The sequence below is a fragment of the Drosophila yakuba genome, chromosome 2L (genome assembly GCF_016746365.2).
Source record: "Drosophila yakuba strain Tai18E2 chromosome 2L, Prin_Dyak_Tai18E2_2.1, whole genome shotgun sequence".
NCBI classification, from domain to species: Eukaryota; Metazoa; Arthropoda; class Insecta; order Diptera; family Drosophilidae; genus Drosophila; species Drosophila yakuba.
Genome location: NC_052527.2, coordinates 23,405,212 through 23,422,515, shown reverse-complemented (window position 1 = coordinate 23,422,515; position 17,304 = coordinate 23,405,212). Strand labels below are relative to the sequence as shown.

Sequence of the window (17,304 nt, the reverse complement as noted above, 5' to 3'; positions counted from 1 at the left end):
TACTTGGTTGTTGCCACAGAAAGCTTCGGGTTGCAGCTGAAAGTGTTTCCAAAAATCTATTCCCCTGCTAAAGATAGAACTACGTAGATGGTAATCATTTTATTCTCGTTTCGGAAGAACACTTCAGTGGTTACTCGGCCGGTAATTCTTTGAGATTGTCCGTCGGCTGTTCTAACATCTGCGGTAAATTTCTGGCATAAAATATTTAGTCCTGGCAGCTCTGTGGCCAGAATACCACCTATGCTGCTAACTGATGCCCCTGTATCTAATAAGCCATTACTATTTTTCCCAGCATTTGCACCTGAGCATACGGCCTAACGTCGCGAAGTTGCCCCACCATGGCTGAGAGCAGCAGCTGTTGTTCTTCCTTTCTTAGTTTGTCTTCTTTCCCTACGAACTTTTGAGCGGCTTGTATCTGTGCTTTCTGTATCTAGCTTTTGTTGGACCTGGTCCACCTCAAAGGTTGTAGATACACTGCTACTTGTTTGGTTGAAATCGCTTAATTGGTCATCGTCGATTTCGAAACCATCTGTCTGCGTGCTCTTGTGGCACGCCCTTGCTAGTTTTTTGGAGCGTAGCTAGCAAATTTACTGCATGAAGGTTTTTAGGTATCTGCTTTACCGCAACCATAACAGAAGACATCTGTCCGCGGTGCACTCCTGATACCTGTGACCCTTTTCCCGGCAGTTGCAGCACTGCAATTCCATGGCCGCTAACTCTAGGCCTTCTTTATATCTTTGAGTTTCGACTCTGACTTGATCTGACTTTGGACATCGCAAACCTGTCGCCTGGGTACCTGGCGTTGTGGAAATCCCTAAGGCTTCCCTACGCTTTGCATAAAGATTTTCCGAGTCCCTAGCAACCTTCTTAACTCGGAAACTGTATCGACACGCTTATATGGGCTGCGATAGTCCATGATAAACATGAGTTGCGATTACTCATCATCGAAATCTTCATCATAGAAATCATCGAATGATTTGTTTCCGCGTTGCTTCCTCTATCTTGGCCCTATTATTCCTGTCAGTTCGGTCGTCCTTAAATTGCCCTTTAAGTGCGGGGCATAATTCATACCAGCGCACAATGGTTACGCTTTTGTGGTAACGCCAATGCCACTCGATCGCAATACCCTCGAATAATTTACTGGCATTTTGAGCCACGAGTTGAAGATTACCTTCGCATTTTTGACCGGCTAAAGCTTCGACTCGGTGAATGGACCCATTCCTGACAATCGTAGTTTCCAGTTAAACATTATCTGGGCTATCTTATCCGGTCTTAAGGAGGTCATTGCTGATGCAGGTGACTGGTTTATGCTTCGGGTTGGACCTACATTTGGTGAGACATTTTGTTTTCTGGGCCAAGGCAGCCGTAATGGCTCCCGAGATAGCCGATCTCATGCCATTGCTGTCTGAAAATCGCTTGTGGGTTCAGTCGGAGGTGAAGGCTGGTGGAGGAGGTTCTTTGGGTTGGACTTTGTGGTTTTTTTTTGTAGCCTTTCTTGACTGGTTTTGGACATAGTTAGTACGTTCGGTTGTGCTCTTGGAGCCTTATGTTTTGACCCAGAGGGTTGGTTTTCTAGGTCCCCCCGGACAAGTTTCCGGTAGACGGTAATGAAAGGGAGCTAGAGCAGACAGGACAGATTTTATTTTTCCCCGATTTCGCAGTAAAACAAGTTCGGTGAAATTCGTGACCGCAACTGGTGGTTAGAATTTGGCTAGGGTAAGAAAAAGTTCTAGCGCAGATGTGGCATATACTTTCGCCAATTTTAGTTAAGGCTTCAGTACTGTGTGCTAGTGGCATCTCTAATAAACCTATGCTTTACACTGACCTATACTATAAACTCGAGGATATATACAAAAATTAATAAATAAATAATGTGGACTATAATAAAAAAAAATTTTCCTATTAAATGAATAAATGAGAACACAAAATTAAAAGAAAATAAATACACAAATAAAAATCGTTTTCAGGTACCTTGTTACTAAAGTCCTGATGTGGTTTAAATGTACGCTATTGACACTACTGATTTAAAACAGAAAATTACTAGAATTGAAGGTGAAGGATGTTGTATTTAGACATAGAAAAGAAATAACTTGGCTCAACACAAAGCAAAAGGCAACAAGTGGTTCCTTGATTCTTTGAAACCCTGGTGAACTTTTCAATAGTCCTACATTTAACATCCTATGTACATTAACCTTTTGGATTTCATTAATAAATGACAAATTATACAAAACACAAAGGGCAAAAGACAACAATTGGCTTGTAAAATTTATACATTTAATTTTTTTAATTCTACACAAAAGATTAAAGAAAAAACAAAATACATTATTGAAACATTAAATGAACCAATTATGACGCGGCGTTAAAGCTATATAGCTAAAACTCTTCCAGCAGGCAATAGGACAATTTAATATAAAAATAATAATAAAACAATATGTGTTCGGATTCAATAGCGGCGTAAGAGCCAAGAGGGGGGTAATATTATATTTGGCATCGCGACTGCTCGCTCCTCTCGTATCACACTCTTATTTACATCGCGTGCTTTTGAATTGATCTCCACAAAAAAACGCTATAGGACTACCGGACGACAGGACAGGACAAACAACTAAGGACATAAAACATGACTTTGACATCAAATGTGATCCCTACAAGTATGCTACATTTTAGACGACATAGACCTTCCGACGACGCATGGCACCCCTAGAGAAATTCACTCGGATTTAAACATTATAAAATTTAATTTTTAACATAAAATTAACATAAACAGAGTAAGACAGCTTATACTAAATGATTACCCTAGGTTTACAATTTTAAACTTATGGATTTTAACTGTTAAAAAGAATTTTTGGACTACTTCATGTAGATGTTAACTCAACAGATTTTGTAAAAATGTAAAATTTTTATTTAAAAAAAAAAAGAATATTACAAGCGGCATTGTGACAATGTTGTTATTTTTAATTAAAATGAGAAATGAAAACGAGAAAAAAATTAGAATAAAATGAGAAAAGAGAATGAAGAAATTTTGATTTGAATTAAGATAAGTTAAAAGAAAAATTAAAAGAATAGTTTGATTTAAAGCATTAAGAGTTAATAGGAATAATTGAAGAAGAATTTAAAATGAATGATGAATAAAATAGTAAAGAATTTAAAGTACTAAGATGAATAATGCAGTAGTAAGAATAATACTAAAGATTAAGTTTATGGAAAATAAAGTTGTAATGTTAATACTTTTACCCCTAGTTTATTGTCACATTCAAATTAGAACTGAAGATCGAATACAATGTGTGAATTTCTGAATCGTTATAGAGCGTAGCCCTTACACGAGCGTGGGTAATTTATCAGAATGGCTTGTTGAAGAGCCAAATGTTATTTTGAAATGGGCGCCTTATTGATAGTCATCTGCCAAAGAGACTTATCGAAAAGACGGGTTGTATTTGATTGTTAGATCTTGATATACATTAAGAATGAGTGTGACCCTGGAAAAGTTGCGGTGTAATCAATCAAGAAGCAACTATAAAAGAACTTACACACGCAGCGTCAGTAAAATAAGAAGTGAGAAAATATATATCAGGAATAATAATCTGGAAGTCGCCTTTATATATATATATTTACGAATTCAGTCCGAGAGTTTAATAAAAAAATAACACGGTTGGTTTGTGATATATTATTAAACGTTTTATTTATTCCAATAGAGGAAGAACTAGAGCCTTTGGATTATCACTTAGTTGGACAATGGATTTCGAAGTTGAAATGAGCTGACAGCGTACTCAGAACTGAACTGCCTTATGGCATATTAGGATATATAGGCAGATTGGGATAGCTTAAGAGTGAAGTTTAAGAGAATTAAGTTATAATTGTTTATTAAGAGAGAAGCTCTCGAAAAATATGAGAGAGAAGCTCCCGAAAAATAGGAGTAATTGAAGAATCCTGAGACCATTGCGTGGGCGGAAGTTTTTGTTATTTCAGTTGGCCTCGCCAAGTGGTCAAATTTTTACGATTTGTTATTTCAGTTGGCTTCGCCAAGTGATTGATTGTTAAGTGATCGACGTTGGCTCGCCACAGAGTCTAGACTTTGGAATATGATGCTGTGCGAAATGACAGCTAAGCTTAATCGAAGGGCTCTCGATCTTTGATTACATTTTGTTCTTAGACATTAATGTGTGCGTGTGAGTTGTTACAATAGTGTGTGGTTTTGTACTTAGACATTAATGTGAGTGTGTGAGTTGGGGAGTTGTGGGTGTAGAATGGATATGTTACTTCCCCATCCTTAGAAAAAAATCCTGTCCTCAGGCGTTAAGATTAGCGTACAATACGGGGGTATTGGGGGGTACAATATTGTTTGATTCAGAACTTATAATATTTTCGTTTTTTAGAGTTTGATTTTTGAATTTTACAATTAATTTTTGGTGTATAGTCTTATATTTATAGATAGTGTACAATAATGCAATTATAACAATTATGATTAGTGTTGAAAGTGTTATTTCTTTAAATATATTATTCGTCTGATTGTGTTGTTCGATTATTTCTTTTGTTTGAATGTATTAGAGTTTTGTTACATTATTATTTACAAAGATAGTTTGAGTATAGTCTAACATTGTGTTGGTAATTAATATTTCTTCTAGTTGAACTGAATAATTAAATGTTTTTATCATGTTATTGCCTTCTGTTATAGTTTCTCTATTGATACAATTTTGGCTTAGGATAGTCTTGGGAAGGTTCCAAGTTGTAATTATATTAGGCTCTACATATTTAAGTTCGATTATATATTCAATATATTCAGTGAATTGTTGTAAGTTGAAAATTATTAAAGCTATCATTTGATCTCATTCAAAATTATGATTTAAATGATTACTTAGTTCGTCTCCTTGTTTAATGACTTCTATTACGTGGTTGAGTTCGCTTATTTGTACATTATTTTTAGAGATGTCGGCTATTTGTTGTTGTAATTCTTCTTTACCTTCTTGATCTAAAGTACCGAATAAGTATTTGCAAATTGTTCCTATGAAGTTAACAAGACCGCGTTTACTGCGTTTTACAATTCTTATACCGTTCATTTCTCTGTTTAGTTTTTCTACTAGATACTGAATTTGTGGTAAGTTATTAAAAGGTTGAGTTTGTTTAATAAGTTCTTCATAAGTATTTTCGGTTTTAGTTATTTTATTCATGGCTTATTGGTAAGACTATTGATCCGGTTTGAAAGATTAGGTAACCGTTTTTGGCCTGGATGGGGGTTACTTCTAGATATTGTGTGTTAATTGTCGATGGGAGGCATAACATGATTATCATGCTCAGGAGTAGGCCTGGAATTATCGCTATTATATTTACTCTTATTAATTTTCCTTTTCTTTTTAAACTTGGATTTATAGTGTATTATCTTTCTGCCTCTATTTGTTTCTTCGAAATGTTTATCATCTATTTGTCTTAAATTTCCTGTCTTTTTGAATGGGTTAGTTGTTTTTGATCTAACTAGAGGGAGTCTCTAAAGTTGGTATCTATACTGAAGTCATGTCTATTCTCATTGAGTTTGTCAATTTTGTTTACTTTATTTTGTTGAGTGTCATAAACAGGGGTTCCTGCAAAAATGAAGATGTCAGCTGGAGTTCGACTGGCTGTATTATGCTTATTAACCAGAGTTTAAGTGCAGCGCACATGAAAGCGGAGTCTTTGTCGGCTGTGGGTTTACCCATATCGTTGAATATGCGTAAAATAGCTCTTTTAGCTTCAAGCCAATCTCTACTGTTTACTTCTATCAGGGAGGCGTATTTAGAATAAATGTCAATACATGATTGGAATTGTTTATTGTTTATTAAGTAAAAATCCATGACATACTTGTCTCTGGGATTGAAAGTTTCTATAGTTATTTCAAGAGTTAATTTTGTGTTTCTATGTTCCGTTTTGCCGATGTTGCAGATTTCACATTCGTAATGATATTTTGGATAAGTTTTTGATAATCAGGGTAATAATAGAGTTCTTTGAACTGAAGCGTGAGTTTCTCTATACCAGGGTGTACTAGTTCTTTGTGTGTTTTGAGAATGATTTCTTTGAATTGGGCGTATGTTTGAATGTCTATTAGTTTATTACTGGTTTTCATAGTTTTAGTAAAACTGTCGGGGCTTATGATTTGAATATACGCATTTTGAAAGATTTGAAAGTCGACTTCGTTAGGGAAGTAAATAATACTTCTTTTAGTGCAGAAGTATTCTTTAATTAGATCTTTGGCAAGGGTATCAGTCATTTCTTTATAACTGATTTTTATTCTGATTTTATGTAAATATTTTATTATCTGGACGTCGTCAAAATCGTCTTATATGAATTCGAATTGTCTGTTATAATAATTAAGAGGTCTTTCTGTTATTGAGATGTGACTTTGGTTGTCTTCTGGTGCACTATGCACAGTAGCTGCTGTGGGAACGGAAACTGGGTCATCTTCTCCTAGGAAGTTTTCTTGTATTTGGACTCTAGATAGAGCGTCAGCGACGTGGTTTTCTTTACCGGGTAGATATTGAATCTTATAATCGTATTCGTTAAGTTTTATCTTCAATCTCTGTAGTTTCATATTGGGGTATTTTATGTTACTTAACCATACAAGTGGCCTATGATCGCTTAATATGTCGAACTTTCTCCCGAAAAGGTAGGACCTGAAATATTTTGTTGCCCATACTATAGCTAATAGCTCTTTTTCTAACGCCGAATAGTTAAGTTCATGTTCATTTAAAGTTCTGCTTGCATAACAGATGGGTTTATGTTCTTGGGATAATACAGCACCTATCGCTATATTACTCGCATCTGTTGTCAGTAAAAATTTCTTTTTGAAGTTGGGATATATTATGATTGGATCGGACGTGATGAGTACTTTTAGTTTTTCGAAGGCGAACATATAATCATTATCTTTTGTGTTAATTACTGCTCCTTTTTTTAGTTGATTGTCATAGGTTTTGCTATTTTTGCAAAATTGGGAATGAATTTACGGTAAAATCCGCATAGTCCAAGGAAAGATTTTATTCCTTATCTGGTTTTAGGAATAGGGAAATTAACAATTGCTTTTATTTTTTTAGGGTTTGGTTTTATACCTTCTGTTGAGATAATGTGACCGAGAAATTCTGTTTCTGTCTTCAGAAATTCACATTTATCGAGTTTCAATTTGGGATTAGCTGATTGTAGCTTATTAAATACCCTTTTTAATGACATTATATGTTCCTCCAATGAAGTGCAATAAATGATAATGTCATCTAAGTAAACTACACAATCTTTATAAATAAATCTTCTAAAAGATTGTTCATGCAGCGTTGAAATGTTGCTGGTGCATTTTTCAGACCTAAGGGCATACGAATATATTCATAATGTCCATCTTTTGTTGAGAATGCTGTTTTGGGTATTGATTGTTGGTCCATTTGGATTTCATGGAAACCTTTAGCTAGATGAATGGTTGTGAAGTATTGACAGCGTCCAAGCTTGTCTAATATTTCATCCATTACAGGAATAGGGAATTTGTCGTCAATGGTTATCTCGTTAAGACTACGATAGTCTATGACTAATCGAAATTTTGGTTTCCCAGAAGCATCGCTTTTCTTTGGGACGATCCAAATTGGAGAACAATAGGGGGATTTCGATTTCCTAATTATTTTTTGTTCTAACATTTCGTTAATTGGTTTGTTGACTTCTTGATCAAATGCTTGGGGGTACTTATTTGGTTTTTTATAGATCGGGTCTTCGTGTTTTTTATGAATAAAATGTTTGATCGTACTTGTAAAAGTCAAATTTTCACCTTCTTTGTACTGAATGTCATTATATTCAAGCAAAACGTGGGAAAAATGTTCCCTTCTGTATTCAAATGTTCTAATCTGAATACGTTGGATTCTCTTAACTCGTCGTCAAAGGCGTAGTTAGAGGATGTTACTAATAGGGCTTCTTCTATGTAAGGGGTAATAAGAGGGTTTTCCTCAGATTTAGAAGGCTTGGGATACTCATAGGTAATCTTGGTCTCTTCTGAATTAGACGGTCTGGGGCACTCATTGGTGTTCTTTGGTTTTACGTGGGCTTTCCGCTTAATTTTCTTCTCCTTTTTTGGGGTTTGTAGAGGGGTTTCCTCTGGGTTAGATGACTTGGGGCACTCATTGGTAGCCTTGGACTCATCTATTTGGATGTGGTCGTACCACATTTTGTTGAATAATCAATTTGAGTGTTAGTTGGCTCTAAATAGTTTCTGCCTAACAGTAAATCATACTTTTCTGAGAAGTTGTGAATATAAAATATTTGATTAGTGGGACAATGTTTGCTTGACTGCAATGAAACACTTTGGTTCAATGTTACAACGCCATTTATAGTGTGGACATATACCTTAGAAGGTTTGATTGGAAAATTAAAGAAATTTTGTTTCATAATGTTAATAGACGAACCAGTATCTACTAAGCATTTGAGAGTGATATTATTAATTTTAATTTTTAGGAATGGGTTTCCACTTCCGCTGAATCGCTTTCTGATTCCGAGGCTGGTTGAAGAAAATTTTCGCATCCTGTGTCCATTCTGAATTGAGCACTAGCGTTTTCTCTCTGCCTTTTGGTAGGAGGGTTTTGTGCACTAGTATTTTTTTTTTTTACGCGCGAGTCCCACGGCCACACCTCCCGCCCAACCGACCGAGGGGCGCTGCCGTGTATCGTACGGCTCGAATCGCGGGAAGATAGACGCGATATAGAAGACAGTAAAGGACGAGGAAATATATGTATGCTAGTAGTAATATCTAAGAATTCGTTAAGTATGTTAGTATTGATCGCTTTAAAAACGGCAGAGAGTCAGAATTAGAGATAATAGGATAGAATCTATTATAGTCAGAACATAATACTCTGTAGGGATCATGCAACTCATAGTTAGATCTACAATGATTTAAAATTAAAGGTACGTAATTTCTAGTAAATCTGCTTGGAACAGTGAAGTTTATCCGACTAACCAAGTCGGGACTATCCACTTCACCACGAATAAGGTTAAAAATAAAGACTGTTCCAAGCATCGTTCTACGGTTAGCTAAGGAGGGTATGTTAATTAACATTAATCTACTCGAATAAGGAGGTAATCTACGGTTTGCATCCCAATTAAGGCGCCGTAAGGCAAAAAGTAAGAAGTTCTTTTGAACCGATTCAATGCGGTCCGAGTAAACTTCATATTGTGGACTCCAAACAGGTGATCCATACTCGAGGATCGGACTTTGGACATCGCAAACCTGTCGCCTGGGTACCTGGCGTTGTGGAAATCCCTGAGGCTTCCCTACGCTTTGCATAAAGATTTTCCGAGTCCCTAGCATCGAAATCATCATCATAGAAATCATCGAATGATTTGTTTCCGCGTTGCTTCCTCTATCTTGGCCCTATTATTCCTGTCAGTTCGGTCGTCCTTAAATTGCCATAATTCATACCAGCGCACAATGGTTACGCTTTTGTGATAACGCCAATGCCACTCGATCGCAATACCCTCGAATAATTTACTGGCATTTTGAGCCACGAGTTGAAGATTACCTTCGCATTTTTGACCGGCTAAAGCTTCGACTCGGTGAATGGACCCATTCCTGAGAAACGTAGTTTCCAGTTAAACATTATCTGGGCTATCTTATCCGGTCTTAAGGAGGTCATTGCTGATGCAGGTGACTGGTTTATGCTTCGGGTTGGACGTACATTTGGTGAGATTTGTGGAACTGCGTTAGCTCTGTCGTATATTGCGTCTAGAACTACATGGTTAGGCGAAAGGCTTGATGCCTGAGCTTGAAAGCCCGCAGTGCTCGCTTGAGTTAGGCTATTTGTTTGTTGGCCCAAAGCGTCTGGAAAACATTTTGTTTTCTGGGCCAAGGCAGCCGTAATGGCTCCCGAGATAGCCGATCTCATGCTTTCAGCCATTGCTGTCTGAAAATCGCTTGTGGGTTTAGTCGGAGGTGAAGGCTGGTGGAGGAGGTTCTTTGGGTTGGACTTTGTGGTTTTTTTTTGTAGCCTTTCTTGACTGGTTTTGGACATAGTTAGTACGTTCGGTTGTGCTCTTGGAGCCTTATGTTTTGACCCAGAGGGTTGGTTTTCTAGGTCCCCCCGGACAAGTTTCCGGTAGACGGTAATGAAAGGGAGCTAGAGCAGACAGGACAGATTTTATTTTTCCCCGATTTCGCAGTAAAACAAGTTCGGTGAAATTCGTGACCGCAACTGGTGGTTAGAATTTGGCTAGGGTAAGAAAAAGTTCTAGCGCAGATGTGGCATATACTTTCGACAATTTTAGTTAAGGCTTCAGTACTGTGTGCTAGTGGCATCTCTAATAAACCTATGCTTTACACTGACCTATACTATAAACTCGAGGATATATACAAAAATTAATAAATAAATAATGTGGACTATAATAAAAAAAAATTTTCCTATTAAATGAATAAATGAGAACACAAAATTAAAAGAAAATAAATACACAAATAAAAATCGTTTTCAGGTACCTTGTTACTAAAGTCCTGATGTGGTTTAAATGTACGCTATTGACACTACTGATTTAAAACAGAAAATTACTAGAATTGCAGGTGAAGGATGTTGTATTTAGACATAGAAAAGAAATAACAAGTGGTTCCTTGATTCTTTGAAACCCTGGTGAACTTTTCAATAGTCCTACATTTAACATCCTATGTACATTAACCTTTTGGATTTCATTAATAAATGACAAATTATACAAAACACAAAGGGCAAAAGACAACATTTGGCTTGTAAAATTTATACATTTAATTTTTTTAATTCTACACAAAAGATTAATGAAAAAACAAAATACATTATTGAAACATTAAATGAACTAATTATGACGCGGCGTTAAAACTATATAGCTAAAACTCTTCCAGCAGGCAATAGGACAATTTAATATAAAAATAATAATAAAACAATATGTGTTCGGATTCAATAGCGGCGTAAGAGCCAAGAGGGGGGTAATATTTGGCATCGCGACTGCTCGCTCCTCTCGTATCACACTCTTATTTACATCGCGTGCTTTTGAATTGATCTCCACAAAAAAAACGCTATAGGACTACCGGACGACAGGACAGGACAAACAACTAAGGTCTACCACTAACCATTTGACATAAAATGTGATCCCTACAAGTATGCTACATTTTAGACGACATAGACCTTCCGACGACGCATGGCACCCCTAGAGAAATTCACTCGGATTTAAACATTATAAAATTTAATTTTTAACATAAAATTAACATAAACAGAGTAAGACAGCTTATACTAAATGATTACCCTAGGTCTACAATTTTAAACTTATGGATTTTAACTGTTAAAAAGAATTTTTGGGCAATGCCGTTCATGTAGATGTTAACTCAACAGATTTTTTAAAAATGTAAAATTTTTATTTTAAAAAAAAAAAGAATATTACAAGTGGCATTGTGACAATGTTGTTATTTTTAATTAAAATAAGAAATGAAAACGAGAAAAAAATTAGAATAAGATGAGAAAAGAGAATTAAGAAATTTTGATTTAAATTAAGATAAGTTAAAAGAAAAATTAAAAGAATAGTTTGATTTAAAGCATTAAGAGTTAATAGGAATAATTGAAGAAGAATTTAAAATGAATGATGAATAAAATAGTAAAGAATTTAAAGTACTAAGATGAATAATGCAGTAGTAAGAATAATACTAAAGATTAAGTTTATGGAAAATAAAGTTGTAATGTTAATATTTTTACCCCTAGTTTATTGTCACATTCAAATTAAAACTGAAGATCGAATACAATGTGTGAATTTCTGAATCGTTATAGAGCGTAGCCCTTACACGAGCGTGGGTAATTTATCAGAATGGCTTGTTGAAGAGCCAAATGTTATTTTGAAATGGGCGCCTTATTGATAGTCATCTGCCAAAGAGACTTATCGAAAAGACGGGTTGTATTTGATTGTTAGATCTTGATATACATTAAGAATGAGTGTGACCCTGGAAAAGTTGCGGTGTAATCAATCAAGAAGCAACTATAAAAGAACTTACACACGCAGCGTCAGTAAAATAAGAAGTGAGAAAATATATATCAGGAATAATAATCTGGAAGTCGCCTTTATTTATATGTCGGAGAAGGAAATGTTATTTTGAAATGAGCGCCTTATCGATGGTTAACTTGCTTACGATACTAATCGATAGGACGGTTTGTATTTGGTTGTGAGATCTTGACATACAAAAAGATCGAGTGTGGCCCTGGTTTAGCGTGGTTGTGGCGCTTAGGAAAAAAGTTGGGAAGAAACACACAAGCAGCGGAAGAACAATTGGAAAATCTATCAAGGGACTCGCTACACAATCATAGAACAACTTTTAGCGCTCCGACATCAGAAGTGGGATTGTACTTTCGTCTACTAATCATGGAAGACCAACTGCACATCTTGATGGAGCACCAAAGCCAAAGTTTCCTGGAATTGGCAAAAACTCTGCAAGCGTCGGTACGAGAACAGGCACAAACTTGCGTCGTCACATTGCCGAAATTTAACGCCGACATTCCTGGCGCCGACGCTACTCAATGGTGTGCTACGGTTGACATTATTTTGGTTGAAAAACCGCTGGAAGGCAGTGCTTTAATATTGGCCTTAACAAAATCGTTGGAAGGAAGCGCGTCCCAATGGCTTTCTGAAGTGTGCTACGCAGGCGTGACTTGGCCGGAATTTAAACAGTTATTTCAACAACGCTATGCAAATACTGATACAGTATTAAACAGTCGCCCCGGCAACAGTAAATGCCTTGCGATATACGCTAGTCGCATGGTGACTTCGCTTGTTAACAAGTGGAAGGGCTTGGATGCTGAGAGGATTGCGGTGTCCGTGGTTTTGGGACATTTGGCCAACTTTGACCGCCGAGTGCAAAGAATCGCATACACTGCCGAGATCAAAAATAGACGTGACCTACAGGCTGAGTTACAGGTCTTCGCTTTTGACAAGCGCACACATCATTCTGGAAATGAGGAATCTGGAGCAAAGGGAGCTAAGTTGGCGTCACTGAAGTGCCATCTTTGCGGAAAGATGGGGCACAAAATGATTGATTGCCGAAACAAGAAGCAGAGCGCCGGCATGTCGAGACAGGATCAACGAGGAAGCCAACCATTTTAGAGCATTTTAAAGACAATATAACTTGCTATCGTTGCCGAGAGCATATAGCCTCACAATTCCCCAAAAAAATGACAGGCGGTGGAGCTGGATTGCGGAACGAAAAGAGAGACAAGTATGCTGTTACGAGGTGAGGACTTTCCAATCTTTTTCGATTCTGGAGCAGAGTGCTCTTTGGTTAAAGAGAGTTTTGCAGAGAAGCTAAGCGGTAGAAAAGTAAATAACGTAGTTAGCTTAAAAGGTATCGGAAATGCAAATGTTTGTAGTACAATGCAGATTGATAACAATATTCTTATTAATGGAAATAGTTTAAATGTAACATTTCATGTTGTACCCGATGACTGTATGTCAAATAATATTGTACTGGGACGAGAAGTGTTGGCTCAGGGATATGCTGCAGTAGTATCTTGTAAAGGGGTTGAAATAATTAAGGATGAAACAAAAATTGTTAAAACGTGCTCTAAATTCATAGACAACTCATTTGATATAATAAAAAGCAATGTAAATGGAGAAAACAAAAACGAAATAATAACATTGTTAAAATCCTACTCAGATTCTTTTATACAGGGTACGTCTCAGACTCGCGTCAATTCTGGTGAAATGCAAATTCGATTGATTGATCAGACCAAAACGGTACAGAGAAGACCATATAGATTGAGTCCCAGCGAGAGAGATATAGTTCGACAAAAAGTTCAAGAATTGTTAGATTGCAAGGTTATCAGACCGAGTAGCTCCCCTTTTGCGAGCCCTGTTCTATTGGTGAAGAAGAAGAATGGATCAGCCAGACTTTGCGTGGATTATAGAGAATTGAATTCCAATACAGTTGCCGACAAGTTTCCCTTGCCTTTAATATCTGATCAGATAGCCAGGCTGCGCGGTGCAAAGTTTTTCACCTGCTTAGACATGGCAAGTGGATATTACCAAGTTCCTATGCATCCGAACTCTGTCGAATATACGGCATTCGTCACCCCTGATGGACAGTACGAGTTCCTGTCGATGCCATTCGGACTCAAGAATGCACCGTCAGTTTTTCAAAGAGCAGTCATAAAGGCCTTGGGTGATCTCGCCTATTCGTATGTCATTGTGTATATGGACGACATAATGATTGTAGCTCCAACCAAGGAATTGGCACTTGAAAGACTAAAAATTGTTTTGGATATTTTATCAAAGGCTGGATTCTCATTTAATGTTGAAAAATGTTTCTTTTTACGGACTTCTGTCCAATATTTAGGATTTGAAGTACGAGCAGGGGAGATTAGCCCAAATATTCGCAAGGTAGAATCTCTGAATGCTTTGCCCCCTCCGTGGTCTGTAACAACATTGAGACAGTTTATTGGGCTAGCATCGTACTTTCGACAGTTTGTTCCCGGATTTTTTCAGGTAATGAAGCCTTTATATTTTCTCACCTCAGAGAAAAATAAGTTTGAGTGGAATACAGAACACGAGGCAATTCGAAGAAAAATTATTCACATTCTTACAAATAAACCTGTCTTAATTATCTTTGACCCGCAGTATCCAATCGAATTGCATACCGATGCCAGTGCAATCGGATATGGTGCTATACTCTTACACAGAATTGAAAATAAACCGTATGTAGTGGAATATTATAGCAAGACAACAAGTGTATGTGAATCCAAATATACCTCATATGAGTTGGAAACACTTGCCGTGGTTAATGCTGTTAAGCATTTTCGGCACTACTTACATGGCAGAAAGTTTGTAATATTCACTGACTGTAATTCGTTAAAATCATCACGAAATAAGATTGACTTGTTGCCTAGAGTCTATCGCTGGTGGGCTTATTTGCAGTCCTTCGATTTTGATATACAGTATAGGGAAGGCAAGCGTATGGCCCATGCTGATTTCTTTTCCAGAAATCCACATCCTCCGGAAAATTCCTCTGAATATGCAAAGATCGTTGAGAAGGGAATCGAATTAACTGAAGTATCTGAGTATTGGATTCGTGCAGAGCAACAGAAAGATCAAGATATTGTAGAAATCATTACCAAGTTGAACGATGATGAATTACCATTCGAGCTGTCTAAGACATATGATTTGAGAGGTGGAGTTTTGTATAGAGTGATACAAAGAAATGGCAAGACGCTGTGTTTCCCAGTAGTGCCTCGCGGATTTAGATGGTCGGGTTTTAACCAAGTACATGAATCCATAATGCATCTGGGCTGGGAGAAAACACTCGACAAGGTATACCATTACTATTGGTTTGAGGGCATGGCCAAATACGTTCGAAAAATTGTTGAAAATTGCATAACGTTCAGAGTTTCCAAATCATCCTCTGGGAAAGTACAAATGGAATTACATCCTATTCCCAAAATAAACGTTCCATGGCATACTATCCACATAGACATAACAGGCAAGCTTAGTGGTAAAAGCGATCGTAAGGAATATGTAATTGTACAGATCGATGCATTTACCAAGTACGTTTATCTTTACCACACTTTCACATTAAGTGCAGAAAGTTGTGTAATGGCGTTGAAATCATCAATTTCTTTGTTTGGAGTACCTATTCGTATTGTGGCTGATCAGGGAAGAAGTTTCACAGGTGCCAAGTTTGTTGAATTTTGCTCTTCCCAAAACATAAAACTACATTTGATAGCAACAGGAGCAAGCCGAGGTAATGGCCAGGTTGAAAGGGTTATGAGTACCTTAAAAAATTTATTGACAGCTGTTGAAACAAGTTCTAGATCTTGGCAAGAGGCATTGGGTGACGTGCAGTTAGCTATTAATTGTACTGCTAATAAGATAACCAAAGCGAGCCCGTTAGAATTATTAATGGGAAAGGTTGCTCGTCCTTTAGGTCTTGCTCCAATTCATGATCCAGAAACAGAAATAGATCTGACCAAGATAAGAACTCAGGCTTTAGATAATATAGAAAGATCGGCAAAGTATGAGAAGGAAAGGTTTGATAAAGGCAGAGCGAAGGTAGTAAAATTTAGTGTTGGAGATTTTGTGTTGCTTAATAATAGTGAGAGAAACCAGACTAAATTAGATGCTAAATATAGAGGTCCATTTGAGATTACAGAAGTATTGGATAATGACAGATATACCTTAAAGAGTATGAAGGGTAATAGACGTTATAAGTATGCGCATGAAAGATTGCCAAATGGGCAGGTGCCAAGCGAGCTGGAGATCGATCTTAGCCCGTCAGAGGAAGCTGTTGAAAGAGACAGTAGTGAAACCGTTGAAAGAGACGGTATGGAAGCTGTTGAAAGAGACAGTAGTGAAGCCGTTGAAAGAGACGGTATGGAAGCTGTTGAAAGAGACAGTAGTGAAGCCGTTGAAAGAGACGGTATGGAAGTTGATGAAAGAGAAAGTGAATGTAGATGTTGAAATAGAGAGTAGAATGGCGGAAGGTGTATGGAAGTACACAGTTGTCGATGGCTACGTGGCGGTACCTGACCCTAGAGTGGTATTATAATGATGTTATTGTTTGGAAAGAAAATAAAAAAAAAGAGAATGATTAAAAGTTGAGATAAAAGAAGAGAGAAATAAGTAAGAAATGAAACGAATGAATTGAATTGACTTCAAATTAGTTGAACTATGTAGAGAAAAATTTAAAGAATTATTAAAAGAAAGATTTGAGTTGTATTATGAAAAGTTAAGGAATACTTTGATTTGAAATATGAAAAATTAAAAACAAAAAAGATCTTTAACGAAGGATTTAAGGAGAAAGATGTAAAACGAAATAGTTAAGAACTTGAAGTATTAGAACAAATGATGAAGTATAACGTTGGTTAATGTAAACTAAAGATTATGTTAAAGGAAAACAACGATGTTAATGACTAAGACTAAGACTAAGTTGATTGTCACATTAAAATTAGAACTGAAGTCTGAATGCAGTGTATGAATCTCTAATTTATGGCAGGACGTAGCTCATACACGAGGGCGTGTAATTTATCAGAATGGCCGTGTCGGAGAAGGAAATGTTATTTTGAAATTGGGGATTGGGATAGCTTAAGAGTGAAGTTTAAGAGAATTAAGTTATAATTGTTTATTAAGAGAGAAGCTCTCGAAAAATATGAGAGAGAAGCTCCCGAAAAATAGGAGGAATTGAAGAATCCTGAGACCATTGCGTGGGCGGAAGTTTTTGTTATTTCAGTTGGCCTCGCCAAGTGGTCAAATGTTTACGATTTGTTATTTCTTGGCTTCGCCAAGTGATCGAATGTTAAGTGATCGACGTTGGCTCGCCACAGAGTCTAGACTTTGGAA

At 36.9% G+C, this 17,304-nt stretch overlaps 1 protein-coding gene across 1 annotated transcript; it reads left to right on the top strand.

Annotated features, from left to right (window-relative positions):
* The first annotated feature begins 11,556 nt into the window (after positions 1 to 11,556).
* On the top strand, positions 11,557 to 13,123 carry LOC120320820. The gene has a single exon (XM_039371592.1). It carries the CDS (start codon positions 12,343 to 12,345, stop codon positions 13,078 to 13,080), a length of 738 nt encoding a protein of 245 aa, XP_039227526.1. The 5' UTR covers positions 11,557 to 12,342; the 3' UTR covers positions 13,081 to 13,123.
* The last annotated feature ends 4,181 nt before the right edge of the window (positions 13,124 to 17,304 follow it).

Bases quoted from the DNA above. Each gene is read 5' to 3' on its own strand.
- LOC120320820 (XM_039371592.1), top strand. From the start codon at position 12,343: ATGGAAGACCAACTGCACATCTTGATGGAGCACCAAAGCCAAAGTTTC.